This window comes from Neolamprologus multifasciatus, chromosome 8 (assembly GCF_963576455.1).
Source record: "Neolamprologus multifasciatus chromosome 8, fNeoMul1.2, whole genome shotgun sequence".
NCBI classification, from domain to species: Eukaryota; Metazoa; Chordata; class Actinopteri; order Cichliformes; family Cichlidae; genus Neolamprologus; species Neolamprologus multifasciatus.
Window position 1 is genome coordinate 17,651,631 of NC_140446.1, and position 27,641 is coordinate 17,679,271.

The 27,641-nt window shown below is 41.4% G+C and overlaps 1 protein-coding gene across 3 annotated transcripts in view; it reads left to right on the forward strand.

Annotated features, from left to right (window-relative positions):
• ankfn1b (ankyrin repeat and fibronectin type III domain containing 1b) overlaps positions 1-27,641 on the forward strand; it is a 153,546-nt gene that overhangs the window by 106,205 nt on the left and 19,700 nt on the right. For all 3 annotated transcript variants that reach the window (XM_085171475.1, XM_085171474.1, XM_085171476.1), the window contains 3 exons: positions 11,296-11,418; positions 26,093-26,312; positions 26,549-26,756. In XM_085171475.1, the coding sequence (XP_085027601.1) occupies positions 11,296-11,418; positions 26,093-26,312; positions 26,549-26,756 (551 nt within the window). The remainder of the gene's footprint in view (positions 1-11,295; positions 11,419-26,092; positions 26,313-26,548; positions 26,757-27,641) is intronic.

Here is a 27,641-nt window from a genome sequence, read left to right on the forward strand (position 1 = left end):
TAGCTCTTGCTGCAGTGTGTTAACTATTTACCAGATATAAAACTAAATAAATTTATTTTGTAAGTGGAGACCGGAGGAAAAAGTAACTTTGGTAAATTTTGCCTAAATATTTAATCTTTGGTTCTCACAAGTATAGAATTGCTATAAACACACAAACACATGTCTCTCCCTCTTCGAGGTTTCCTTATCCCTTCCAGCATAAATAATCCTCTCAGTCTGCTGGCTCAACCCTGATTGGAATCTCGACGCCATGCTCAATTGTGGGTGGATAGGGAAAAGTGGGATGCCGTGAGCTTGTGTGTCAGTGTTAGGCCTTAAACATGATACTAGCGGGGTGTCCATCTCCAGCAGGCTAGGCCTAGAAATCTTCAATTTACTGTAATTTGTAAAGACACCAAGTCTGGAATACATAGACACTCTGTATATTCACGCTTTTCCAAACCCTCACTTAATTAGTCAACTAGTCAGACATGAGGCTCTGCAGACCCGCAGCAGTGCTCCAGTACTGAATGTAACAGCACAGGGGGTTAAGATACAGGCTCCACAAAGTTTTATCAGCTTTTCTGTGTCTCACAGGAGGCCAGCTGGACTATTATGTGGAGTTTTATATGAAGATTAAGAGGCTAATGGTAAGATTCTGTGCAGCATTATTAGTGGGTCATGTAAACTGATGAGGGTGGCGTCAGTAATGAGGCTTACATGTTATAAATCAGATGAAACCAGCTGCTGAGACATGTAAATATTATTATGGTACTGTATGTATTCCTTGATTGTGTCTCACTAATGGCTGACTGGGTCAGTGCCTTGGCTCACGTTGGATTCTGGACACCTGTAACTGGCACAGATATCTGGGGTATTATGAGGTTCGGCTGAGTGTTACCATGTCTACCCAACATGATAGCCATTTAGCCCAGATCAGTTTCCCCCAAATTATATTCACAATTATCTCATCCCACCTAACCGAGTGCGGGTGGAAAGTGAAAACTGTCTGTGGTACTGTTTACTTTGCCCGTCCTTTCTCAGTGGCATGGTATTCCAACTACAGACTCTAATAATTTGCTGGCTTCCATGTGCTTGTCAGCTCAACTCAACATAAATTCTACTGCAAATCCATCATCTGTATATCTGGCTGTGTTGAGTCAGCCTTATGCCACACATCAAACAGAGAGGGGGGACACAGAGGGAATGGTATCAAACCCAACACCACAGGGAGCCAACCGAAGTGAAAAGCAGCGCTGGATTCCTCCCTCATTTTTGTCTCCCTGACGAGTTCTGTATGTGCCGACTCTGCGGAAAACAGGAGCGAGAGAGCAAAGTAATAAAAGAGAGACGTTTGAAAAAAAGAAGAAGAAGAAGATGAAACGATGACTGTGACTCAGAGATGTGCGAATGAAGGAATGGAGGGAAAAAAGCCAAGATGGAAATATCTCTGTTTATCGCAGTGGGTGGATGGGCAGCATATGAGAAGATGCACGTAGGACGATAACAGAGTCCCTTCCTTTGGCACGTAGGGTTGTGATTAGATCATTAGGATTTATTTGTCAAGGCAGTGAACTGACTCCTAAAGGCCTCCTCTCTCCTTTGGAACATGTGGGTGCTCGAAGAATTCTGCTTCCAAACAGCATATCGCTGTTTTGACTTGCTTGTATAATTCTGACGCATTTATTTAGACAGTTTTATGATGACAACAAAAAGCTATCCAAATTGTATCAGGTAATATTCAAAAAGTTTCTGTGTTATTGCTTCTTATTTATTGACCATCGCAGCTACCAATGGTTGAGCATTACACACAGACAATATAACCAAAGGGAAAGCTTGTTAGCTTTAAGAAATATCAGTATTTTATTAGTGAGACTTCAGTCCAAGTGAAATAAAAGCAGCCCCGACCATGTTAGAGAGACATGCACACAGACTTGGGTTTGGATGGGGATGGTGAGTGGAATACAAGGCGTTCTTTGAGCACATTTTAATTAGCAATGTTCATAGCTTGGCTGTGTTCTTTTATGATTGGACCACTGAAAGCCTTTTTGTTTGCCTAATGAAACACATTGAGGGGTACGTTCATCAATTAAACTATGTTTGTGTATGTGTACGCACTCGCTTATGAGCATTTGAGCTTGCATGCACTTCTTTTGCCTGTATCTCTTGTACTGGTCGGGGGGGCTACATTCTTTTTTGGCGTATTAGTGTTCCATTGGCAGGGATAAGAAGCCATAGCGGGAGACACAGATGAAAGCAATCCTAGCGCTTTGTTTTCCCTACTTTCCAAAATAGTTGTTTTAGGTAGGGAGCCATTGCCCATAATTGCTCCAACAGGGTCAGGTATTTGTCTGTCATGCTCATGATTTACTGTAGTGTCTGTGCCTTAGTAATCTGACATAAGATCAGTGGTTAAGGGCAGCGTAACCTCAGACAGACCACATAGATTGTGTAATGCATAGCATTCTGCTGGTTTCAATGGGATCCCTTTATAAACACATCTCACACAAAACCCTCTTTATGATTTGAGAAGCTATGCAGAGCATGCTTGTCACAATATTTCCCAAATCAAATCTATCAAATATGTAAATAAAACGTGTGGACGGATACAAAAAAAACAGTATTTAACAATAATCTTACCAGAGACATTACACGGATGGAGACATTTCAACACATTTTAGGACAAAAAAGGTCTGTGGAAGAATTCCTAATGGCAAAAATGGCACCAAAGAGTCAGTCAACACCTGAAGCAGGAAATATGTGAGACAGTGCCATTGTTGCATTGACTGACTGGTGCAAGGGCACATGCTTATATAGTAAAAATGTAGTTTTCTGGTCTTAGCATATCCAGTTGAATAAAATTACTTTGATAACCTAAAGTCACCAAATTTTTTGGGTGGGGTATATTGTATCGCTTCCTGATGTGGTGCAGTTATTGATAAACTGAGCTTATTTTTCTCCCTTCTCCCTTCTTCACAAGGGGTTACAACAGCAGATGGATGTGCATATTTGATTTGGCACAAGCTTATACACCGGATGACCTTCCTACCGCAGCCCTTCCAGGGATTTCAGTCTCCCTCTGGTCCTGAACTGGGATTTTTTTGCATGTTAGGCAAATGTATTGACCATGTGTTAAAACATATTGACACTATTAATGAATTCACCCTTAATTTGACTTTCTAGAGTGGTGGCTTAATGACTCATCAAGGTGGTGCTTATCAAGTAAATAAGGGTAAATTGAACTGACCTGCAGGCAAAGCTCAAAAAGAGGGAAAGCAGAACAGAGAACTAATTTGCTGTACTGATATATCACTGAAGATACATCCACTAAGACCACAGTGCGGTTTATAAATTTGAGCATTTTTAGAGTTATTTTTTCTTATGTACCACCAGTTATTGCCTTGCAGTGTGTCAGTTATTAGGACTTTAAAGTTATGGCATGCTTCTTTTTTATTTAGAGAGGGTACATAGGCAAGAGATTTCTAGAAGGAGTTTGATTTTACATTCTTTAGAGGATTCAGATATGTTATGTAAAATCTAAAATTCAAATAGAAAAAAAAACAGTAAAATCATGTTTTCTTTTGGGGAGTTTTTTGCAACTTTCGGCCAACCAGCTTGGGAACTTGGTCGATCAGGTTTGTTTATGTTTATTAATAATTTATAAAGGTGTATTTTTAACCATTAAAAGTAATAAAATAGGTTAATAATGTCTGCACTGTAACTCTACAGTGTTAAACACATTTAAGCTTCATTGATTTTTAGAATTCCTTATAGTCTTAACTCTGCTCTCGAATAGTGGGTTACTGAGGCTGTGAGCGGGGGTCAAAGTGCACCGTCTATAGCTTTGTGTACTCTGAGTGAGAACAATTAGTTCTTTAGCAGAGCTTCTGCACATGAATACCTCTGAACGGTTAATTGCTGCCATGGCAACAGAACAAGAGCTGAAAAGTGGCATTAGGTGAGTTGTTTGCAAGAAAGCAATCTGTCGCAGTGACACTATGAATGTGTGTGTAACGGCTGGAGGTGTGCATGTAATCGCAGGTCAACATTTTCTCAGTATCATCACACAAGCCATTCAGTGCTGACAAAAGCACTTTTGTGCTACAGGATTGGGAAAACTTACTGGTGAGTGGATAATCTAAGTCACATTGGAGTGAGGCAGTGGTAGGCTTTCAAATAGGAGGAATATATTATTGGAATGGTTGTCACTGTTGTAGTTATTGAGATTTTTGTGGTAAAAGCAGTTGGGAACGCAGACAAACTTGGAGACTGGATTTTAGTTACAACAATGTTGCTTCTTAAAAAAGTTGCCTTTTCTCCTACTGGTAGCTGCTTCATCTCAAAATTGAGATTTCTTTAATCAGATTGCATCACCAATGTTTTTTTTTCACCTGTACTTAATTTTATTGAGATTACATCACAGTTTCTTCCTATGTACAAGTAGCCACTTGAGGCCAGGGTCTGTACTATCTTAGTAAAAAAATGCTAACATTAGCCAGTTAATGCTTAAAGAACCACCAAGACTAGAATTTTGTCAGCATTTGAGCTTTAAAATTCTCTATATGTAAGCAGTTTAAATAGAAAACTGGTGATGGTCATGCGTGCAACATTATTACGGTTCATTCTGCATCGAGTATCTGGATTTTATAGAAATCCATCACAAAGCTGTTGAAACATTTCGGGCCCATAGTGAACTAGAGGGAAAGCAACAGATAACTGAAAGTGATTAGAACACAATGTCTTCAAGCTATGCATGGCTGTACAAAAATTAATGGCAATCCATCAATATGGGAACCACATGTCATTAGGACTGATCCTCAGGGTAAGGATATCTATAGTGAAGCTTAAAACCGGTAGTTGGCAAGAGATTTCATTAAAATGCAAGAATTTGAACCTAATGTTTTGTGCTAGAAGAAAAGTCAGGGGATTACCAAATTCTTTAGGCTTTATCGTCTCATAACCACAAGTCTCTTTACATTTTCAAGGCCATCCGTCAAACAGTTGTTGAGATGTTTCAGCAACTGTCTGGTAAAGACTCTAATCCCAGAAGGCTTTGGAAAAAGTGAAGGAGGGCATAGATTTTTGGACTTTTAACTGTATTTTCATAAGATTTACAACTTTTCCTACTGATAATTTTCTGATAACTGATGACCACCTATGTGGAATTAAAAAAAAAAACTTACTGAATTACAGAACAGTCTGGGCAATGAGCTACCAGAACATTTTTAATGCACTGATTTCTTACGCGTTAACCCCAAACAGTCACGCTGACAGATTTCTTTGATTTACTAGCACAGTATAAAAACTGAGATGTACCGTAGCTCAAGAATTAAATGTGTAGTTAAATTTTGCAATAACAGAAAAAGACAACTTCACTGGTTTGACCCACTTAAAATCAAAGGGGGCCGCATGTGGTCTACAAGCTAAACTGATTTTGACACCCCTGCATTGCAGGTAAAAGATATAAACTAAAACAGTATATGGGTTGGTATGTATAAAGATAAAAGGGATTCCTCCACCTTCACCTGCTGCACAACAGATTCACATAAAAACTAAAAATAATAACGAAAGAATTCATATGAATATACATACATGGATGCAATCAAAGACAACAATAGAAAAGAAAGCATCTACTGCAGGGGATCCTGTCAGCGCACACATGGTTTTTGCTCAGTGAGTGTTCTGTGTCCATGCTTTACGGAGGCTGAAATAACTCAGTCAGCTCCTCCAAGAAGTTTTTTTTGGTTGCGTGCGTGTCATTAGACAAGTTTTGAATGAGTTCTGATCAAAGTTTGTCGATGTGTAGAGTGGAGTCATGTTAACAATCCAGTAATATTCGGCTCATATCCAAGAAGTTCTTCAAAGTCAACTTAGTGCTTTATTGTTTGAAAACGGACAAAAAGCCTTAAAAACTAGAAACTATGATTCTTACAATTGTGGTGCATATTGTCACCATATAGAGAGTATTGTATAAAGATTTTAAAAATGTCACATTTGACCTCGGACCTTTCCTTCAAGGTAAATTATCACTTTGATCTGACGGTCAAAGTTCTTAAATTGCTATATAGAGCTATTAAAACAGTTTCTTAATGCCATGTTATTTTATTATCACTTTTTTATGTACAGTACAGTCACAGGCTACAACTTTTTGAATACACAAGAGTTTGAATGCATGTGCGATTTAATAAACAATTAAATGAATGCTACACATGGGCTATATACACAGAAATAAAATAATAATTGTGCTAAAAGGGGCAAATAACAAAAGTCTCCACTTAGCACTTGTTCATACTGCACTACCAGCTTCTTAAACTCCAAAAGAGTAGAACAGAACAACTTAAAAGTACATTCTGCCCACAGAATGAGCTGCTTTGGCAGAGTGCTTCTTGTTTTTCTATGTTCTATGTTTCAAGCAAAAGAGGACTGACACACAGGTATGACGCCATTCAGAAGTTTTCAAAGAGGACAGGGCAGCTCAGCAAGTGCATTTGCGTCATCTCATTCCTTTGTCTGCATTTTCATGGTCGTGGTATAGATTAAAAATGTCATCGGTTGTGTGTGGATAACCCACCCTCCCCCAGTGTCAATTCTGTAATGAAAAATGATCAATCAAATCATTGATTTTTCTAACTGTAATCAACACCAGGAAAATGAAAGAGAAAATGTAATTCTGATGAGAGGATAATCGACCGGGATATCCTGGGCCTCCAAGGGGATTGCGTCATCGCAGTATGCTTTCTGTGGTGATGTTATCAGGGACAGCTGCATGGGGTGGAGCCAGCATTGACGCTCTCAGGGAGCCAAGGGGCAGCCAGTTGCCAGCAGATCCCCCTCCACTCAGACCCACCTGCTTCGCATGTGCAGTTTTCCTGTAAACCCCTCAAAGGGATTCCCTGAGTCCTCTTCTGTGTCCACTGGTCCCCGTGTCTTTGAAGTCATGATCCTATGTGTTTTCATGGCATTGAAGTTTTTATCCTACGGTCAGTACATGTCATGCATTTGATCCAAAGGTTTGTTTGAAGTTTTTACACTGAATTCTTTATGTAAATCACCAAATAAACGTATTAGATCCATGAAAAGTAATTCACTCATTAACAACCGATGATGAGCCAAACCCCTCGCTCAGGAAATCTATTCATAAATCAGAATTTTACAGACTAGTCAAGTCCAAACTTTATGAAAACAGACATCAGCGTCAGTTGTTGGCAGTAGCCTGTGTGCTAATTTAATTAAAAGCCCTTGAAGAAGAAGAAGAAGCCCAGCCTAGCTTAATGCCGTCAATTAGGGGTTTCTCTGCCATATGACTAAAATCCCACACCCCATTTGTGTGATTCATACAGGAAAATATGCCTCTTTGTCTTAGAGGTCAACCAGATCTTTGGAGATGTTGGCGTTGGGTCAGGAAACAGTAGTTGAGGGTGTAGGAGTGGGAACACAGGCAGTAAGGCTTGTTGTTATTCTACTAGATAAGCCATAGCATGAGGTCATTTTGAACAAGAACTACATTTTCATCTCAGCTTATGGCAGCTGGTCTGAAGAGAAATAACTTGCACAGCATCAGAGCAAATTTTCAGAAGTTGTCTTTAATCAAAAAGTTTTGCAATTACGAAGGAAAACTTTCTTTGTTGGTTAATGGTGCCTGTCCTGGATGTGGACTGGATGGAATGAGGGGTAAAATAACACTGGTAATTAATTAGTCGCATTAGATGTTTGTCTTCATTTCTTTTTAAAGGCACAATGTGTAGAAAATTGTGTAGGAGAAGAGGTTGAAGAAATTACCCCTTTAATCAGCCCTGAGATGCAGAAATCACTTTCATCTTGGTGTTCATATACTTGAGTTTTAACATTGACATCAGTGTAGAAGACACTGCCAAAGCACAGAAATCTGATCTGCGGGTTAACGTTGGCTTGCAGAGGAGACCGGGCCTCTAGTTTTCGGCATTGCCTAATGGAAGGAAATGTCAAAAAGAGAGTGGGAAGAAGTGTTAAGTGTAGCAAGAGAGTGGCTGTCCATGTTAGGCCAAAAAAAAGCCTTAATCATCCATCTTATCTGTTGGCCATGCTGCTCTCCAGTAGTTCCTTTTCATTTTGTTCACTGGTTAAGATGTAAAAGTGATAAATATGTCTATACTGAGGGCAGAATAGACATAAAGTTGTCTCTCGACTCTGACTGGTATACACTATATTGCCAGACGTGTTCACTCACCCATCCAAATCACTGAATTCAGATGTTCCACTCACTTCCATGACCACGGGGGTAAAAAGTTAAGCACATAGGCATGCAGATTGCTTCTACGAACATTTGTGAAAGATCGAGTCGCGCTCAGGAGCTCAGTGAATTCCATTGTGGAATGCCACCTGTGCAACAGTCCAGTTGTAAAATTTCCTCTTTACAAAATATTCCACAGTCAACTGTTAGTGGTATTATAAAAAAGTGGAAGTGATTGGAAACAACAGTAACTAGGATTGTAGGCCATGCAAAATCACAGAATGGGATCAGGTAATGTCCAGGTTTATAGTGGCCAACGTTCTGCAGAGTCTATCGCTACAGACCGCCATACTTCATGTGGCCTTCGTTCCAATGAAAAGAACTCATAATGCTTCAGCATACCAATGCATTTTGGACAATTTTATGCTCCCAACTTTGTTGGAGAGGTTTGGGGATGCCCCCTTACTGTTCCAACATGACTGAACACCAATGCACAAAGCAAGGTCCATAATGACATGGATGAGCAAGTTTGTTGTGAAAGAACTTGACTGGTCCTGACCTCAATCCGACAGAACACTTCTAAGATGAATTGGAGTGGAAAATTGTGGTCCAGACCTTCTTATTCAGCATCAGTGTCTCATCTCACAAATGCTCTTCCAGGAAAATGCTCAAAAATTCCCATAAACACACTCCTAAACATTGGTTATATGTCAAGCATGGGTCAACATCATATTGAACCATATAGATTAAGAATAGAATGTCACTCAAGTTCATATGCGTTTATACACTTCTGTCAATATAGTGTATAAAGGCGGGGGTCGGGCAATTAGCTTTGTTTGCCAAAATATTGGCATTAGCATTTATAACAGCCGATGACAATATTTGTAAAAACTAAAGAAGTGATAGGTGAAACACCCTTCAACCATTTTATGAGTGTTGAGGTTACATAGTTTGTCCACCAGAGTGCACACTGCAGCTTCCCTATTTGTCAACAAGAACACCGAAAGCAACAACAGTCAGAGAAAGAATAACTGATTCTTGAACAACTTGTTACAATAAAGTCATGCATTACTTATGAAACTACATAGTCATGTTATCTAAGTAATGACTTATAAATATATAATACACATAACACTTATCACATAATAATTCACATAAAACATGTTAGATAAATCTGTTTATGTTTCGTGTGTCTAAAAGAAAGAAAAGTTGCACTATTTGATTTAAATCACCAAACTATTGGATTTGGGCTTGAAATCTTATATCGGTCAAATTCTAGTTGTCTCAGTTTGAAATCTAATTTGAGTTTTATGTTACTACTAGCTGGTTAGCATGTTAACAACAGTGTCACTGTATTTCATTTATTTTTAAATTGCTGTTGTGTTTTTAAACTAAAAGTCTTTCTTATTATAACTTTAAAAAAGAAGAAAGAAATCAGAAGAAAAAGTCAGAGAGGCAGGTTATCTTGTAGTGTTTCACTGAATTGAATTTTCAAGCTCACATCAGTCTTTCATTTGCAGCAATGGGGAATATGTAAAGGTCTGTGATGCAACAAAGGTCTGGATCCCAATTTCATGTTTTTAAGTAATCATTCTCTTAGATCTGAGTCCTCCCTCATAGAAGCATTACACTTGTCAGGATACACTCAGACCTTCTGTGTCCTTTGTACAACAAAGCAGTCTCCTGGGCAAAAGCATACAAATTACTCATTCAAAAGCCTCTCAGACATCTTCATCAAAAGTAAAAAAATAACTAAAAATGCACGTGATCTTATGCCATTCAAGCAGTTTAATTAGGTGAAATGGGGTGAATCACCACAATCTCATTCATCCATATCACGTCTCACTTTTCAGCAATCTGGTAATGCCATGAACTGTTGTATATTCTTTTATTAATCTTTTCTTTTATCAAAGCCTTATGCTTACAGTAATTTCTGAAGCATCTCACATAAATCCACAAGAGTGATGGCAGATGCAAGTCTTGTTTTTGAGTGGCAAGAAGCGCCTCTGTCATCTGCACAAATCTTGATTTAACCATTCATGTAGTTTATCTCCAACAGAGCTCACCATGGAGACTAAAATGCTTTTTGGCTCAGGTTGAGAGGAGCTCTATGTACGTGTGTGAATATGTATGAGCCATTATTATTGTTTTACCATTTCATAATGAAATGGAAAAAGCATGTGTGTGAGATTGGGAAAGGGGATAATCCTGCACAACGCCTGGGCATCATCTATGTAATCCTGTCTCATCTGTATTTTTTTTTCTGCAGGGTTTTGAATTGCCTTAAAATGATCTTTGGATCGTTGTCCACTTTGGCCATGTTGATCTAAAAGTTTGCTTAATAATTGTTGAGAATTTTTACATGACGTGCTCCTCCAGCGGTGTTCCTCTACAAGCCTGGCTCTTTGATAGAGAATAATATTACATTTTGATTAGTCCCCAGTGTTACCACAGCAATATTGCAATGCTGAGTCTCATCAAATGTGTCTGGGCTGGAATGGAATAAATATTACATTTCCTGTTTTTAATTTTGAGTAAAAAGTTGAACTGGGACATTGGCAGCCCAGTAGAGGATATTAAAATGTGTTTGACTTTTTTTTTCGTGTGGAAAGAGATTTCGAGAAAATGAGGCAGGAAGTATGCGGCTTTCCCTGAAACCTAATGTTTCCTCTGGGAGCTGAAGCATTGTTACGCTGTTTGTCAACTTCGTGGACTACATTCCCACTGAGTATTGTGCGCTTTCTGCAAAACTAGTTTAGTCTGAGGCATGAGTGAATCGATCTTTCTCAGATATTCATGCTCTCTGCCAGTATTTAACCTCTGCTGAACACTTTTTGGCAAACCAGCTATATGTCAGTCCCTGTGCTTGATTCTTATTAGCCATTTTTTTATATTAAGTGCTGAGTAAAAGGTGTTGTTAACAGTGAAGCGCCAGGGCTAGCTGACCCTGGCAGTATATTAAGTGCTTCTGAACTTCTGTGTAAGAATGTATAATACATGTCAAAGAAGAGAAACGATTTCTTAAGACTTGCCAAGCAAGTAGGCCAAGATCTTTGTCTAAATCAGTCCTACTAAGTCTTATTCTTTGTAATTTTTCTGTTGCCCAGGTCAGAGTCGGGAATCTCCAAATTTACTCATCGTCTATCCCTCAAAGAGCGACCAGCGAAGGCAGAGAAGACTTCATCAGAAAGGCCTCCATCCTACAGGAGACGATCTCTTAGTGTCGACTGGTAAGACCGTCTCGCAATTTCTGTACTCACATGCTTTCACTAAAAGTCAAAGGCTGTACTTCTGTTTTTTTCATCTTCTGTTAAAAATTATGAAAAATTGCAAGAAGCAGTAGCAAAAGGTCTAAACACGTATCACACTGCAAAGAATATTTAGTAAAGTGAAATATTAAGTGTTGTCACGGGTATGATTTTGAATAAAAATAACATGTAAGAAAAGAGAGACAACTGCAATGAGTCATGTCTGTTTACAAAGTCAAGTTTCAGGTTGATGAAAACTGGGGGGGCTGGGGTGGGAGCAAAGGGTGGGCAAAGTGGTGATAGGGTCCTGTTCTGTCTCTGCGTCTGGGTTTCGTTGAAGAGCGCCAAGATGCTCCAGTGGCGCCGGCTCATCTTGCTCTTGTAAAGCTCCAGTCTTCAGGCACCCGATGAAAGGAGTTTGAAAGCTTTCCATTGCGAGGCTGCCTTCCAGTCCCCACCCATGGGAATCCTTCCCAGTCTCCCCTCTTGTTGCCTGGCTTACACTCATTTATCTGCCCATTGATCCTGCCTTTCGTCCATCTGACATGCCTCCTGAGTTTCCTGCTATGTATTCTTGGCTCTTCCTTTGTGCTTTCCCTACATTTGGGAGCACAGGCACGGGTTTAAGAGGACCTTACACTTCCTTTGCACTCAATTTTATCAAGTAAGAAAATCCCTAATCACCAGATTTTTCTAGGTCGATGATTACTGTGCAGGGACTACAGTAGCTGTTCGGCAGTTACTTTACATTTTGTGGAGTTACAGGTGTGTTAAATTTCTGAGGTCCTATCAAATCGTTCTAGGGCCTGGTGTGAGGTCTTACGAGGTCTTTTGTTGGCCTTATGAGACCAACTGTGTGGTCTCGGACTAGTATTGCGATGTGTGGTCCGCCAACAGAAATGTGGTGTTAAGTGAATGAGTGTTAGAGTGTATGTGCAGTGTGAGGTCTTTTACTTTAACAGCTCCATGTTTTTCTTCCATGCTGCTTGAGAAGGGACCTGGCCTTTAAAGTTCAGGCCCTGATTGATGTGGTCTGGTTTTAATGAAACTCAGTGGGTAGATTGGACATGCTCATTTACAAGAGGGATGAGGGGGGGCTTGACTACAGCTGGATTTTGACTTTTTGCGGGCCGTGCCACTGTTACAGGAGTGTGACTGGCCTTTTGTGACATCATAAATAAGGGGTCCCCAGGGGGAGAGATTCAAGGTTGAGGCCTGAGTCATGCTACTGGGAGGTGAAACAAGGTTGGTCCAACTTTGACAGGGCCAAAAAAGCGTCTCTGGAATGCATAGTGATCAACAGACTCCAAAGGAAAACATGTGTGTCAGTCAGTTGCATATTTGAAAGTGTTCAACATTTACAGTGCTTCCTGTAGTCTAAACAATCTGTCTTGCTTTAATCATTGTTAATGAGAACTTCTCAGGGATAAATGTCATCACAAAAATATTCATGATTAAGCAGTATACTTGTTAAATATGTGATGTTATGTGGTTTCATGCCATGTTGCCTAGCGTAGTTCGCAGTGATGAGTTGCAATTACTCATGAAAGTTCTTCCATATATACAGTACTGTGCAAAATTCTTGAGTCACCCCTCATGTCTTTGTAATTTGCTTTGAAGAAACCAGGCTTGGTCTGGTCTGTAGATCTCCAGGCTTTCTGAAGATCTTTCAAAGCTTTTCTTTGGGCATTGGCTACTTTTTCCACTTATTTTCAGTCCAGTTCTTATACCAAACAATTTTTAGATGATTTTGAGGTTTTTTGCTAAGCCACTTAACACAGACCTATGGATTATTTAAGGATTAAAGAAGACACTCAATTCAAGGGTTGAACCTTTGTTCTGTCTATACCAGAGGTGAGTTCATTACCAAGCCTCTGGAGAACTTCAAGACATGTTGAGGAGGTAATTTAGCCATTTAAATCAGCTGTGTTGGATCAAAGACACATCTAAAACCCACAGGACACCGGCCCTCGAGACACAGACACAGAAATCTCAATATATTTTGGCATAGCATGGAATGTGTCCCAAAAATGTAATGAAACTGGATAATTGTGAGCCAATGAACACGATGGAGTCATGTGCTTGAGAAATAGGATAAAGAGAACTGAGAGAGGGCTTAAGAGATGCCCCTTCAGCTAATCAGTTAACTGCTCATTAGAAATAGTCTTAAGTGGAAGGGTGGCTGTCAAAAAGCAATTATTGAGGAAGTGAAAACAGGGAGAAAAGTCTGAATTAAATAAGAAAAATCAACAGGTGTGATGGAGTGATAAATCCAAATTTGAATTTTTTGGCTCAAATCCTCGTCACTGTGGATGGAGTTAGCCAGGACAGAGGTACAGCAATGAGCGTCTAAAGTGAGGACTCCGACATGGTTTAGGGATGCAGTTCAGCCAGTAGTGTTGGGTGGAATTATGAATGCCAAAAACATACCATCACATTTTAATACACCACTCAATTTAATTCAATTCAGTTTGATTTATGGAGCACCAAATCACACCAGTCACTTCCAGTACAGTCTAGAAAGTGTCTGATTGGCAACAGCTTCATTTTTCAGAATGACTATGACCCCAAACACACTGCCAATGCAGTAAAAGCATGCCAGAATATAAAAACACACAATGGAGCACTATCCGTCATGGACTGGCCTCCCCAGAGCCTGAACCTCAATATTATAGAGACAGTGTGGGATCATCTTGACAGAGATCAAAACAAAAGGCAGAAACATCCAAAGAAGAGCTTTGAATGTCCTTCAGGACGCCTGGAGAACTATTCCTGAAGACTACTTAAAGAAATTACCCCAAAATCTGCCTAATAGAGTTCAGGCTGTGTTGAAGAATACAGATGGCCATACAAAATAATGACTTGCAAGCTCGTTTATATTTTTTATTTCAATGTTTTTGTGCACTCTACAATTTTCCACTTTTCTTAGAAAAATAAAGGTTAGGGTGAAAAGGACAGGGTTAGATGGCGGGAATTGATCTGCTATGATGAACCCTAAAGGGATCAGCTAAAAGAAGAGAGGGGAAGCTTAAGGCTTTAGCACAGTACTGTATAATTTTCGGACAGTAAAGCGTTTTGTATGTTTTGCATGCTGATCTTCCAGTAGAGCTCAGCAGTCTGTAATTGTTTTCCATTTTTCCAAGCCTTACTAATCAGTGAAGAATCTTGTGTGTTCTTAACCAGACGCAGTAAAACAAATTCCCTGGAATGTGTGTCCCCGTAATCAATGTGTAATATGTAGGATTTTATCCACAAAAATATGCTCTTAAATTAAGGTTTCATTATGTTTTTCTGCTCATTGCTCCCTGATTTCACTCAAAATAAAACATCTAACTATAAAGTGAAACAAAGGTTGTATAAAACACCAAGCTGGAAAGCAGCCAGCAGCACTCTGGAGTAAGGCTGACTCAGGTGGCTTAAAGCTTTACTATCTTATTTAGTGGGCCATTGCCATTTATGTCGATTCACGTCAGATACCCAAACAAACTGCGACTATTAAGGGAATTCTGAGCCAAGGCAGCCCATATACAAGCTCGAAACGGGAGCCGTTTTGTAGCTTAAAGTCTGTAAAGGCTGGCAGAGCCTTGGGAAAATGCAATAGTAAAAGATAATGGCAGTGTTATTGTTATTGGTAATCATAGTAAATGGCCTCTGGGGATGTGGGTGGAGAAAATAGTAGAAGGAGGGTGGAGAGTGAGAGTTTTAAGAAGTGTTAAAGGCAAAATAGGAGGGTAGCTGTTACAAATTATGATTGCCAAAGATTGATTTGATTTTCTTTTACTAGTCACTGCAAATACAATGGAAATCAGAATGTTTAAAACGGTGGCTTTGGGGAAATCTGTTATTTAGATAAAAAGATGTTTTTACTTATTTTACTCCACTGCTTTTCGTTATTTAAAAAATGTATATGGTTGCAATGGTTACAATATTAAACATGAACAAAGTTTCATGTAATGAGATCAGCATTCAAACTCAGGCTTCAGACCTCTGAGATCGCATGGGGGGGTGTCTTGATTAGCACTGGTGTGCGTATTTGCTATCTTGTTTTTTGCGTATTACGTGAACACAGGAGACATCTGGTAGAGTCTGAGAGTTAATACTGGAGCTGTAAAGGGATACTGCTTCTGATGCAACACTAGGCCGGCAAGTAAGTCTTCATTACTTTATTCTCTAATAGTGACAGAGAGGCAATTCTAACCCTTCACCAAAACCCTTGAGTGCAATAGAGAAGCAGCCATGTCTATCAGCCAAGCAGTTTTTATTTCCCAAAACATTTCCCCTGCAGTACTCGTGGCGAGGAAACTCTATACACAAGTAGTTAAACATCCACGTTTGGTAATCAAACTATATCCACTTCACAAATTAAAGTTGGAAAAGGAAGGAGCGCAGTTGGTACGACACCAGAAAGTGTTTGATTGTCTTGTGTTTTTAGTCAGCGTGCGCTAGAAGGCTTAAATTCTCTCAATCCCCCGAAGGCCCTCCGCTCTGCCTGGTGCCACCGTGTCTTCAGGAATCAATCCAAGCTGACGGCACTCTGAGGATGACGTCTGAACTTTGATGTTAGGAGAGAAACTGGCCTGCCCTATCCCTCGGTCAATATATTAACTCAAATATCTCCTTCTTATTCATGCTCACACACATACATGAGCAAACACATATTGCAATACTTAGCGCTGTTTTGGGTGTGTAGGGGTGAATGGGAGCTACCAAGTGTTAATCCTTATGAAATGTGTACAAAGGGAATAAAAAAAGAGCACTAAGAAATCACCAAAGTCTTAGTGGTAAAAGGAGGACAATGCTCAGGGGGCCTGGGTGTAAAGTGGTTTTGGACATTGTGCCACTTGCCGCATTTGGTTCTAATTTGATTTATTATTCCTCGCTTTTTCCTTTTTATTTTCGTTCTCTCTGTAAATTTTTCTCCTTTCTTCTGTAGCCGAGAGCTGTCAGTTCAAACAAAACGGACTAATGAGGAGGTTATAAATGCCTGTGATTTTTTTCTTTAGAAATTTTGATCGGAACATGTTAAAGATCTGTTAAAAATCACTGCTGAGTGGGGTGGACTCCTGCTTCTGTTGGAATGCGTGACACTTTATTCCTGCTCTGTGACTGAATTAAATTGTTTTAAACACTGAAAAGCTTTTGACATGTGGAAACTAATTATGCTAAACCCTGTGTGGACTGCACACATATAGTTGAAGCTATTATAGAGCCTAGAGTCAAGCTAAAACAAAGCTAAGTACACCCTTAAGCTGCGTCCCACAAAGTGATTTGCAGAGAGAGCGAGAAATGTTGAGCAACTTCAAGTGACTATGGGCAAAAGAACCACTGGAGAGGTGGGACCCGAGTAAGACGGTTCAGAGAAGCTTCCACATGAGCGATTGAAGTGACTACTAATGAAAATGCGAGATACTGTTAATTGACATACAAACTGTTACCTAGGCAACTAAAGCCTGAAGTGTTTGCAAGTGACCAGCCACCAGCATCAAAGTAAAGCTTAACACAGGTTTACTGCTTCCACTTAGGCCTGACTTAGCATGTTAACTTTCATGACGGTACAATTAGAAAACAGCTGAGCAAGTGTGGCTTGTTTGACAGGGTTGCCAGGAGAAAGCTTCTTCTGTTTAAAAAGAACATGGCAGCGCAGCTTGGGTTTGAAAGGTTGTAACTGAACAAACCACAAGACTTCTTAGAAAAGTCTTGTGGTTGCCATCTTTCAAGGCATTTAGAAAGATGAGACCAAAGTGGAGATGTTCGGCCGTAATGCAGAGGCTAATCTGCAACAGAATGGCTGAAAAAAGAAAAGAATCATGGTTACAGTTGCCCAGTCAAAGTCCAGATATTTTTCCTTTCTTTTTTTTTAAGATGGCACCAAAAATATATACTATTTGCTCTAGCATAAAAAGAAATCAATAAGGGGAAACAAGTTGAAAAAAGGCGAGTGACTTTTGTACACTATTTTTAATGTGTGAAATAATTTTCTCTGAATATTGAGCTGCAACGTTCATTTGTTGAGGTTGAGTTGTTGGTGGGATGAGACTACAGATTCTGGTCCACATGCAGGTGCTAACCTCTGCTTTTGAATAAGTCCAAGGTTGCTTACACATTCATGCTCACACATAAACACGGACACAAAGCACGCAAAAGAAAAAGACACGCTTGTGAAAAAATGCACTTGAGCAGATTAACAATGTTGTGTCAAATACATATAAACATATATGTCCAGCCGTGCGTGCACCAGCAGCACACTCATACACAATCCTGACTGGATGCTGTGGGCTGCGCTAAGGGAGATTTATGAGGCTGGCTCCCTCTTGTCCTGTGTGTCTCGGACTTGATACTCTAGTTTCCACTCCAAACCTCAACTCAGCACGCAGGCACAGAAAGACTGGAGTAGGGATGGAGTGTAATGGGAAGGAGGGAGTGAGACTTAAACGGAGAAGTTGGGAAAGTCAGAGAAGACTGAAATAGGTAAGAAGAGAAGGAGAGAGAAGAAAACTGGAGAGAGGTTGACTGATTGAGACTGAAGTAGATGAAAAGACAGATTGAAAAGATGATGGAAAGAGACAGCAAGAGAGAATGGTGAAAAGATCTAAAAACTAGACTGAGAGCTTGGATAGAGCGCGAGAGAAATGTGTAGCGTCAGTGTGTTGGTTTCTCCTTGTGCATACGTGTAGAGAGTTAGAGTAGAATCACGCATGGCTAATAAAATTATGCAATCAGCCAAGTCTTGAGGAACTATACCCCCTCATTTAAAGTAGTCTTGGAAAATAATTTGCACTCTGAAAATGAGGAAAGAGTCGAATTTACTTACAAATCAGTGGATCTGTTCTTAGCTCTTTTTTCTCCTTTTCATTTTCCAGCTCTCACTCAGTTAGCAGTAGCCAAGTTTATCTCACATCATCAGATTTTTGTCTCCGTTAAATGATCAACAATGTTTATATTGTTATTTAATAATGTTCCTGCTATGCACAGTTTAGTGTTCCACCTCCAGAGAAAACCCCAACAATCAGACAACCCCCTCTGAGCAAGCGCTTGGTGACTGTGGGAAGGAAAAACTCCCTTTTAACAGGAAGAAACCTCTGGCAGAACCAGGCTCGGGGACGGGCATCTGTTGTGACTGGTTGGAGGTGAGGTGAGGAAGACAGGAGACAGGACACACTGTGGAATGTGAATGATGCGGCTTGTGGCATCGTGGCGTTGTTTCACAACCAAACTTGCCGTTTCACACAAACATCTTGTGCCTCCTCTATCAGCACACTGTGTAGTCATGGAAATATCTTTGCATGTGGTTGTGTGTGTGTGCGTACAGTGCAACGTTTAATATTTTGGTTTGTTTTCGCATATGGCCAGGTCTTTCTTGAAAATGAGAGTTAAATTTCTTTCACCTGGATAAATAAAGGATAATAATAATAATGATATATGTGTGATTTTCTCAAACAGACACACACGGACACTCACAATGATGTCATACGTGTTTCCATCCTCTCTATCATTCATCTGTCCATCCAGTTTGGACAGTGCACATGTGTGTGAGAATGTGTGTTATCATTTTTTACAAAGCATCTATCACAGTAAGAATGGTCTCCCCACCCATCCGACCACCTCCCTCCATCCCTAGCCCAGATAAATAGCCGTGGGACTTTAAACATGGCGCCCGACCGGCGTGTGACTGAGAGAATGAGCCAACTGGTGGCTTCAGTCGCCGAGGGTCCCCCCCCCCCCCCATCTGCCCAGAGCCTCTCTCTGGCTGGGTGGGTGGCATATGGTGGCCCAGGCAGGGACCCCATTGGTGTCACACACAAACACACACACTCAGACACACACATGCATACTGAGAGACATACAGAAGGTCTGGAGCCACCCAGGCTGGACCCACGATCGCCGTGGGAGACACAGTGTCACCAAGCCTCTGACAGAGGAGGGGGTTTGTGTATGTTTGTGTGTGGGTGATCCCACCTTGCAAGTCCCGCCCCCCCCCCCCCCCCCCCCCTTCCCTCCTGAGAACGTCGGCCACCGCCCGCCACATCACAACCCCATGGTGACTCCGTTGTTGTCTCTGCTCATCAAAATTAGAGAGATTTACCTCTGCATACACACACAGACACACATAACACATGCACACACACAGAGCCAACAGGTGGCAGGCCTTGCTCGGCACAGCAGGCCCACTTCAAAGGTTAAACATACAGCAGACCGCCTAGCCCTTCTCTGCCACTCTCCCAAGGGAGGAGAAGAGAAAGCGAATAAAAAAGAGTGGAAAAAGCAGAAATGAGAAAAAGAAAATGAGGGAGGATGAAGCACGGTTTTGTGGCGGCTTAATAAATATGCACACATGTGAAAGTAAGTTACATGTGGTGAATTGTTTTTCTGCCCAGTAATTGTTTGACTGTTACACCAGACGTGTATCAGTCGGCGGCACAGACTTGGGCTCATCACAGTCAAGTTACCCGGATTTTATCTCCGTGCGAGATAGGTTACAAGAATGTAGCCCTGACTCACTCAGAGCTAACAATACCAAATAAACACCACTTTACAAGAACAGTGATATATGAGGTAGCGCCTCCAGATTATGAAAACGGGAAAGTTGAAGCTGCAGTGTTATTCTAATGTAAACAACAGAATCCGCAGCAGAATCCAGACTCAGTGTTGCTGTCTGCAGCCCTTCATTAAACACAGCAATGTTTACTCTGCACTTATCAGTGCTGTTTGTCATCTCAATGACTTCATTCTTATATACTACAAATCTTGGGTGCACTGCTTACAGGCCACTTGACCTCTTTTTGAATGCATATCAGGAATGATATTCCACCCACATTTGACTCTGACTTAAGAATTACTGTAAAAAAAAGTGTTTTATTTTTAATGGATGCACACACCTGATACATCCCTCAGTAAATCCTCACACACAGACTCTGACCCAAAAGAGTCGTAGACTTGTTCTGATCGTCTCTGCAAAATCATGCGGTATGCACGAGGGGCTGCATGTGGCTGAGTGTTGCAGTGGCCTCATGTTGCCTATAAGCTGATAAGAGCCAAGGCAATTCTAGCAATACTCCCCTCGTCCTCCCACTCCGACCACCCTCCCTCCCACCCGACCCCACTTTCTCTCTCTCTCTCACTCTCTCTCTAGCAGCCTGGCTGCTTCCAGCCTGTCTGGTGCCAAGACTCAGATTTCAGAATTTCCTTCTACAAGCCACATTTAGAGCAGCCAGCGTACTCTGTGTATGTGTGTGTTTGCGCGTGTGTGAGCGATCGCGCGTGAGTTTGTGTGACTTTCTCCTTTCGCCCGTATACCTCCCTCACTCCCCGCCACCTTGTTTTCCCCAAAGCGCCGTCCTTCTGCTGCTGCTTCTTGCCATTTCTGCATCTTTCTCTACCCATCCATCCGTCTCCAGTTATTTTGTCGAGACAATCATCTAATACACGTCGAGTAATACGTAGTAATTTCAGTTAGAAGTACACCGCCAAACAGGAATCACATTAATGTGCTCTCGTAGGAGTCGACTAGCCATAGTAAGGAGTTTGAGCAAGTGGCATTGGAGACTGAAGGTGAAGACACTGGGACTGGATTGCCTTGATGGGCTGAGTGGGAAAAGGGGGCGAGAGGGTGGGAGAGGGTGTGGATGGAGATAGAGGGGGATGTTAAGGTGATTTTAAGAAAGAAAGGAAAACAAATGACTGTTGGCTCCTTAGGTAGCATACTGGGCCTCTTTTAAGGGCAAACCTGTTAAACAGCACTGTCCATATCTATTTGTACTGTTCTCTTTGCTTTACTGCAATTATGTAGTCTGCTCCTCACTGTCAGTAGATCCTCCTTTGTGCTGCTGTAGCTAATTTGAGCAGCACTCTCTGTAATGTCCTTTTCTGGCGCGTATGTACGCACATGCATACTTTGCAATAGCAAATTGTGGTTATATAAAGAGATTTTCCACTGTTTCCAGTTTATCTTGACATTATCTGTGTTTATAGGAATACAAAGCAGTGGCCAACAACATTTTTCTTCTTGCATTCTCGTTCCTATTTGTCCTAACTATTTGTGCATTACCTCGTTACAAACATCCGAGCAACTGTTTTTGAATTTTTCCCCGAGTTACTTGCGCAGCTAATGGCAAAAACATGTTACCATGTGACAAGAAGAGGAGGCAAACTAATTGTGTGTGAAAGACGGGGAAACAAAGGAAGAGAGGGGAACAGCAAAAATGTGTCGGAATCAAAGCTGGTGACGGTGAGGGAGAGGGAACATGTTTTCATTCCCAAATCTCACAAGACTGAACCACCAGAACAAGAACAGCTGTTGTGGCTGCGGGTGGATTGATTGCTAGACAATACATTATTATTATTATTATTGAGAGGATGGGTGAATCTGTCACCCCCGGTTGGATGGATTAATTGAAGTTGCTGTTTATCCATTCTGCAACCAGGTTCAGTGAAACGCCCTTCTGCACACAAATGCTGGTATTTGCGTGTTTGCGGTTGGCTCAGAAAATCCCAAATGCTTTAACTGACAATTATTTACCATTTCTTTAAATAATAGTTTTTCCCATCTTGACTTTCGGTCAAACAGTAAGTGAATGTCTAGACTCCGTGTCCCTGTGTTTGTGAAGTTTTTGTTTACATGTGACTCACTGACTGGAGGCCCAAGCTGTTTTTGATATGGTTTGATAAAGCGGATACTGCATGTACGTGTGTTTGCAACTTGGGGGTGTTAATTTTTTTTGTGGGCCTAATAGAGGTTCACAGCAGCATGCTCGGTGTATTTGATGTGGCACTGATCAAGAGCCAAGCGTGGAGCTTGGCTTTTTGGTTGAGACTTTTGGTTTCCCAGAACAACTGCTTCCTGCTTCCCAAAAACTGGTAAAACAGTAGGAAATTGTGTGCAATCGTCGCTGTCTGGATTTGTTCAAGTTCAAGTAGGTTCAAGCATGGTTATTTGTGTGTTGTGAGTCTGAGTTTGCACATCTGGTTCTTCATGTTTATTGTCGGAGAAACTGTTCTCTTGGGCCATACTGCCGGGCCCTTGAGGTCTTTAAGGTGCAGCTAAGATAGAGGACATGTCTGGCATTTACCACTTTATAACAGAAACAGCATCAGTGTGAATTTAACCAACTTTAACTGTCAGTTTTTCAGTTTTAATATGCTACTCGTTGTTTTAGTGATTCTTTTCAGCATTTATCTGAGCTGCCCAAACGCGTGCATTCATGTTCAGTCAACACTAAGGTCACTGATAGACAGGTCATCAGTATTCAGTATGATTAAACTACTGTGCAAAAGTCTCAAAATAGCCCACAGTTCTTGATATTTTGCTTGGAAAATGAGAAATTCGTCCAGTTGTTTATTAAAAAATACTGTATTCTAATTCTAATGAGCTTGAAAGGCAATATTTAGTGTGACCATCTTTATTCTTCAACACAACCTGAACTCTCTTAGGAAGCTCTTTTGTCATTTCTGAAGTTGTCTTCAGGAGTAGTTTTCCAGGCTTCTTGAAGGAGATTTAAAGCTCTTCTTTGGATGCTGGCTAACTTTTATTGCCTCTACTGGTACTGCTTGAGTTCATAATTTAATCAACTTTGAAAAGATCTCCAACACCACTGGCTGAGCCCTAAACTATGACTGAGCCTCTACTGTGTTTACACATGGCTTTAGGCCCTCACTTTTGTACCTCTCTCCTGCCTTCCTTCATACAGACTCGTGACAGATTTAACCAGAAATTTCTGTTCTTGTGTAGTTTGGCATACCTTAGCCCAGGCTTGGCCAACTCCAGACCTCGAGGGCCGGTGTCCTGCAGGTTTTAGATCTCACCCTGGGTCTACTCACCTGAATCAAATGATTACTTCATTACCAGGCGTCTGGAGAACTTCAAGACAGGTTGAGGAGGTAATTTAGCAATTGAAATCAGCTGCAATGGAATAAGGACACATCTAAAACCTGCAGGACACCGGCCCTCGAGGACCTATTCCCTGCTTCCCTTTCTTAAGAGTGGCTTTTCCACTGTGAAGATTAGATGGGTCTTCTGAAGAACCAGATGCATTTCTCAGGCCCTATGTCAGATCTTTGATAACTTTGTTTCATCAAGTACAAATTATGCTTTTTTCCACTAGATTGTCTGTTATGTGGGACACAACCCTGGTTCATCCCTTGGGTTAGGTCAGTGTTAAGTAGCTGTCTGAGGGAAAAAAAAACATGAAAATGTTTAAAAAGGGTCAGGCAGAAGGACTGGACTGAAAATGAGTGAAAAAGCAGCCAATGTCCAAAGAAAAACTTTGAAAGACTGTCAGAAAGCCTTACAACAAAGTCTGGCTCCTTGAAATGAGAGATGGCTCAAGACTTTTGCACAGTACTATAGTTTCTCTAAGGGTGTTCGTACATACATTCATCATAGATTCTGTTTCTGTGACGCTTAATTGTTAGGATTTGATTTGATTTATTTATAATTTTTAAATGGCTCCATTCATTATACGTTTCATCTCTCTCTCTCTAGTGTGGGCGCTCGCTGTGTCATTGGGGAATGACATCCCCATTTCATGTGTAGGATGCAACATCCCTTTGAAAGCACAGGGCACACACACAGAGGGCATTACACACACCCTAATGTCGTCAGAGTGTGATGGGGCACCATCCTGCCGACTGAAAAAAGTCGGCTGTTCCATCTCAGGCAAATAACAATAAGCCTGGAGCTGGATTCCAATGGGCTTTCTCTTTGAAATGGGATACCAGCACACGCATTACAAATATATCTCTTGTTTTATCTTCCGGGCCAGGCCCATGGAAAAATTATTCCAAATACCTGCCGCGCTTTATCTGGAACCCTGGAATAGGTTAGACCCAGCCGGGAACACGAGGATGTCTAAAATAAGGCCTCTATTACGGGATGGAGTGGAGATGGATGGGACGGAGCGGGAAGGGATGGGGATCGGGGGTATTTTCGGTGTATTGGCCATGTGAAAAAGGCCTTGTTGCGGGGGCTTGGACCCGCTTTAAAGTCTACAATGCAGGCGGCTGTCAGCTGTTGTACGAACTACGTGTGTTGGGGGGAGGGTTAGTGTGTGTATGTATGCACACTCATTTGGGCTCACACGTCCATTGTGGAGCAGGAGTATAAATAACATTTTTCCTACAGATGTTCTCACCTTTGCAAATCTGTTCTTGGCATGTGTCAAGATGGCCCAAACTAACAGCTTTATTTACAGTAGTGTCCTCAACCAGTACCATTTTCTTTTTAAGAACATCACCAGTATTTATCTGATGATGTTTCTCAGTGTGGCTGCCAACAAGTGAGAATTTTTTTTAGGTAACCAAGCAAGACAACAGTTAAATTTCTCATCTACTTACTAAGTTTTTGCTTAGTTGTTATCTTACACCTCACATAGAAACCTACTTGTTTATTTAATAATCAGCGTGGACAATTAGCGGATAATTAGTTGTTTATAAACATGATGATTAAGTGTTGAATCATGGTGACGACAGTGTGGAGAGAATTTGGGAAATACTGGGAAATATAAACAGTACGGGGATAAAGAGTAAGAGTGAAACAGCAATAGAAAGAAGGGAGGATTAGAGGAGGAACAAGTTCATAAGATATCAGGAGAGGTGTACTAAACAAGAGCTAGGGCTGCTGAAAAGGTGTCCTTGAGGAATTCAGTTATCTCTCTGCTTCTCTTTGGTGGGACCCGACACAGAGTTTATCACCAGCGCCTGGAGAGTCCTGATGACATTTCCTTCAGCAGCTGAGTGTGTGAGAGCGCTACATGCCAGACTCTCCCCAGAAACACACTGCCGTCCACATAGTTCCCATGGCAGAATGGAGAGGGAACAGTATAATCTTCATACCAGTCATGCCAAGAAACCATCAGCAAGAGATGGTGATCTTTTTGACTAACGTATGATATTGCAGAACAGCATTGGCAAACCGGCTACCAAGGCTGGCATTGCCAGTTTAGGATGACTGTGCACCACCTGCGAGTAAGAGCTGATAATATCAGCATGGTGCCCATCTGGCAAATCAGTGTAATGTATCACCATGCTTTTGATCGTTGGTGTTTTAGCCCCCTCTCCCACGGGGTAATATAACAGAGCCTAGCGTTAATTAGGCCGCAAAGTGAAGCTCGGCATCAGCTTCTGAGTTGATAGACAAATCTCGTACAAAGTGCACTAATTACGTTGCTTTAGCACTGCCCACAGATATGTGTCTGCAAGCCAATTTGCAACCCTCATTCTAAGCAATCACTGTTGCATGCATTGCCACTGATGTGACCTATCTTCTGTATGGGGGTCTCGCCGGTCCTTCTGCCGGCTGGGCATGAACACTGCACAAATTAGTTTCACCCTCAAAGTTTATGTGCTGGTTTCCATAACCAGAAGTTGATTTTATAAAGTAGAATCTCGATAAACCTGTAAGTGTAAACTAAAATGCTTGTTTATGCTTCCCTTGAGTTTTGTTCCTCTATTGCTATAGCAGCTGGTCATGACTTCAGTGATGTTTCCCAAAGATGTAAGATATTATGGTAGACTTAAGACGCGAACACATAGTGACTTTTGTACTCAGCACCTTTTCTTTCCCCTCTTTCTCCTACAGTGTGATGTATCGTACCAGATGTCAGATTCTGTTTCTTACTCCCACCTATCACTCATGTCTCCCATGCATCCATCTTTCCCATAGGGCTGACTCGGCCAAAATGACGCAGCCCATGAGAGGGGACCAGGCCCACCAGCCAGTCTCGGCTCGCAAGTCTGCCAGCCTGTCCTCACCGAGCGCTGCTCGCCGCCTTTACCGCAATTTGTCTGGAAAGTTCCGCGTGGGCACCAACCCCCCTGCTCTGGAGGACAGTGTGGTGTCAGGACGGGGAGGAGACAAGGAGAGGCTGCGCAAAACCACCATAGTAAGTCAGAGAGCGAGGGAGAGGGAAAAAATAATAAGCCCAGGAACATTGTAATCTAAAAATAGTCCGGGAAAACACGTAGACTTGAATAGTCTCAGGTATTGGCGTTGCACACCCAAATACCTATTTACTGTATAGCAACACAGAAAGCATGAAGAAAAATGGCGTTTTGCATGTTTGCACTGCAAAGAACTTTCCTATTCATTTTTATTCATTTTTAACATTCATTATTACAGTTTCAGAGTAATGAAGCTCTGTTTGAGGCAGTGGAACATCAAGAGTTGGACCTGGTACAGCTCCTTCTCTCACAGTACAGTCTGGAGGAGCTGGATCTCAACACTCCTAACAGCGAGGGGCTCCTGCCCCTTGATATCGCCATCATGACCAATAATGTGCCCATGGCTAAGCTTCTGCTGCGAGCCGGTGCCAAGGAGAGCCCCCACTGTGAGTAGAGAAGCAGAGCGTACCTGCTGGTAGTGATGGTTTAAGCTCACGATAATTTTAACGAAACAAATAAAGTTTCATCTTTTCATAGTGTTATAATACTGCATAAACACATGTGCGTGCAGTCTAGTGCTCACTGAAATTAAAGTTGCAGGAATTAACGTACAAAACAAATGTATAAATTTAGTATTTTTAAATGGTGGGAAGAGAAAACCTGTGCATTATTTTCCACGTGATCTTTTTATGAAATAAGAAGAATGTTTTTCTTTTGGTGGAATAGGATCTAAACACACACACACACGTGAAAACAAGAATTAGACAGTTACAGTTAGAATATGAGCATAAACCTGTCTTGGACTTTTGGCGTTTCCCCAGCTTGAACTCAAGCCTTCCTCTTTGCCTGCGTGCACTTGAACTGAGCACTCACTTCTGTGTACTCAAAACAAATCGAGACGCTGCTGCAGAGGCAATTGTCATTAGGTTTTGTGTCTTTGCCTCGAGCAGACAACTTATCATGGCGGTTTTAATTAGTTCTGGAGGCTTAATTTGTGCTCTGCTCCCACACTGGAGACTGGAAATTACAAGCGCCACTTCAGTAAGAGCTTTGAAGTCAGGGGAGCGCTTCTCCCAGGGAAATGATCAGAAGTCAGCGACACTCTGAAAGTGGGATTTCCCTCTGTTACACCGGGGGAAAGCAATATACTGCTGCTTTCTAATCAGCTTTGCTGATTTCAGTCTGCAGCAAGCTTAGAAACTACCATAAAGGTGTGAATGATGAGAGATTGTGTTCTTTTCTCTCTTTCGATCTCAGTGCATTCATCGCTGTCTTGTAGTTTTGGTCTTTTCTCTCCCTGAACCTCTGCGGGTACCTCTGGCTCCAAAACC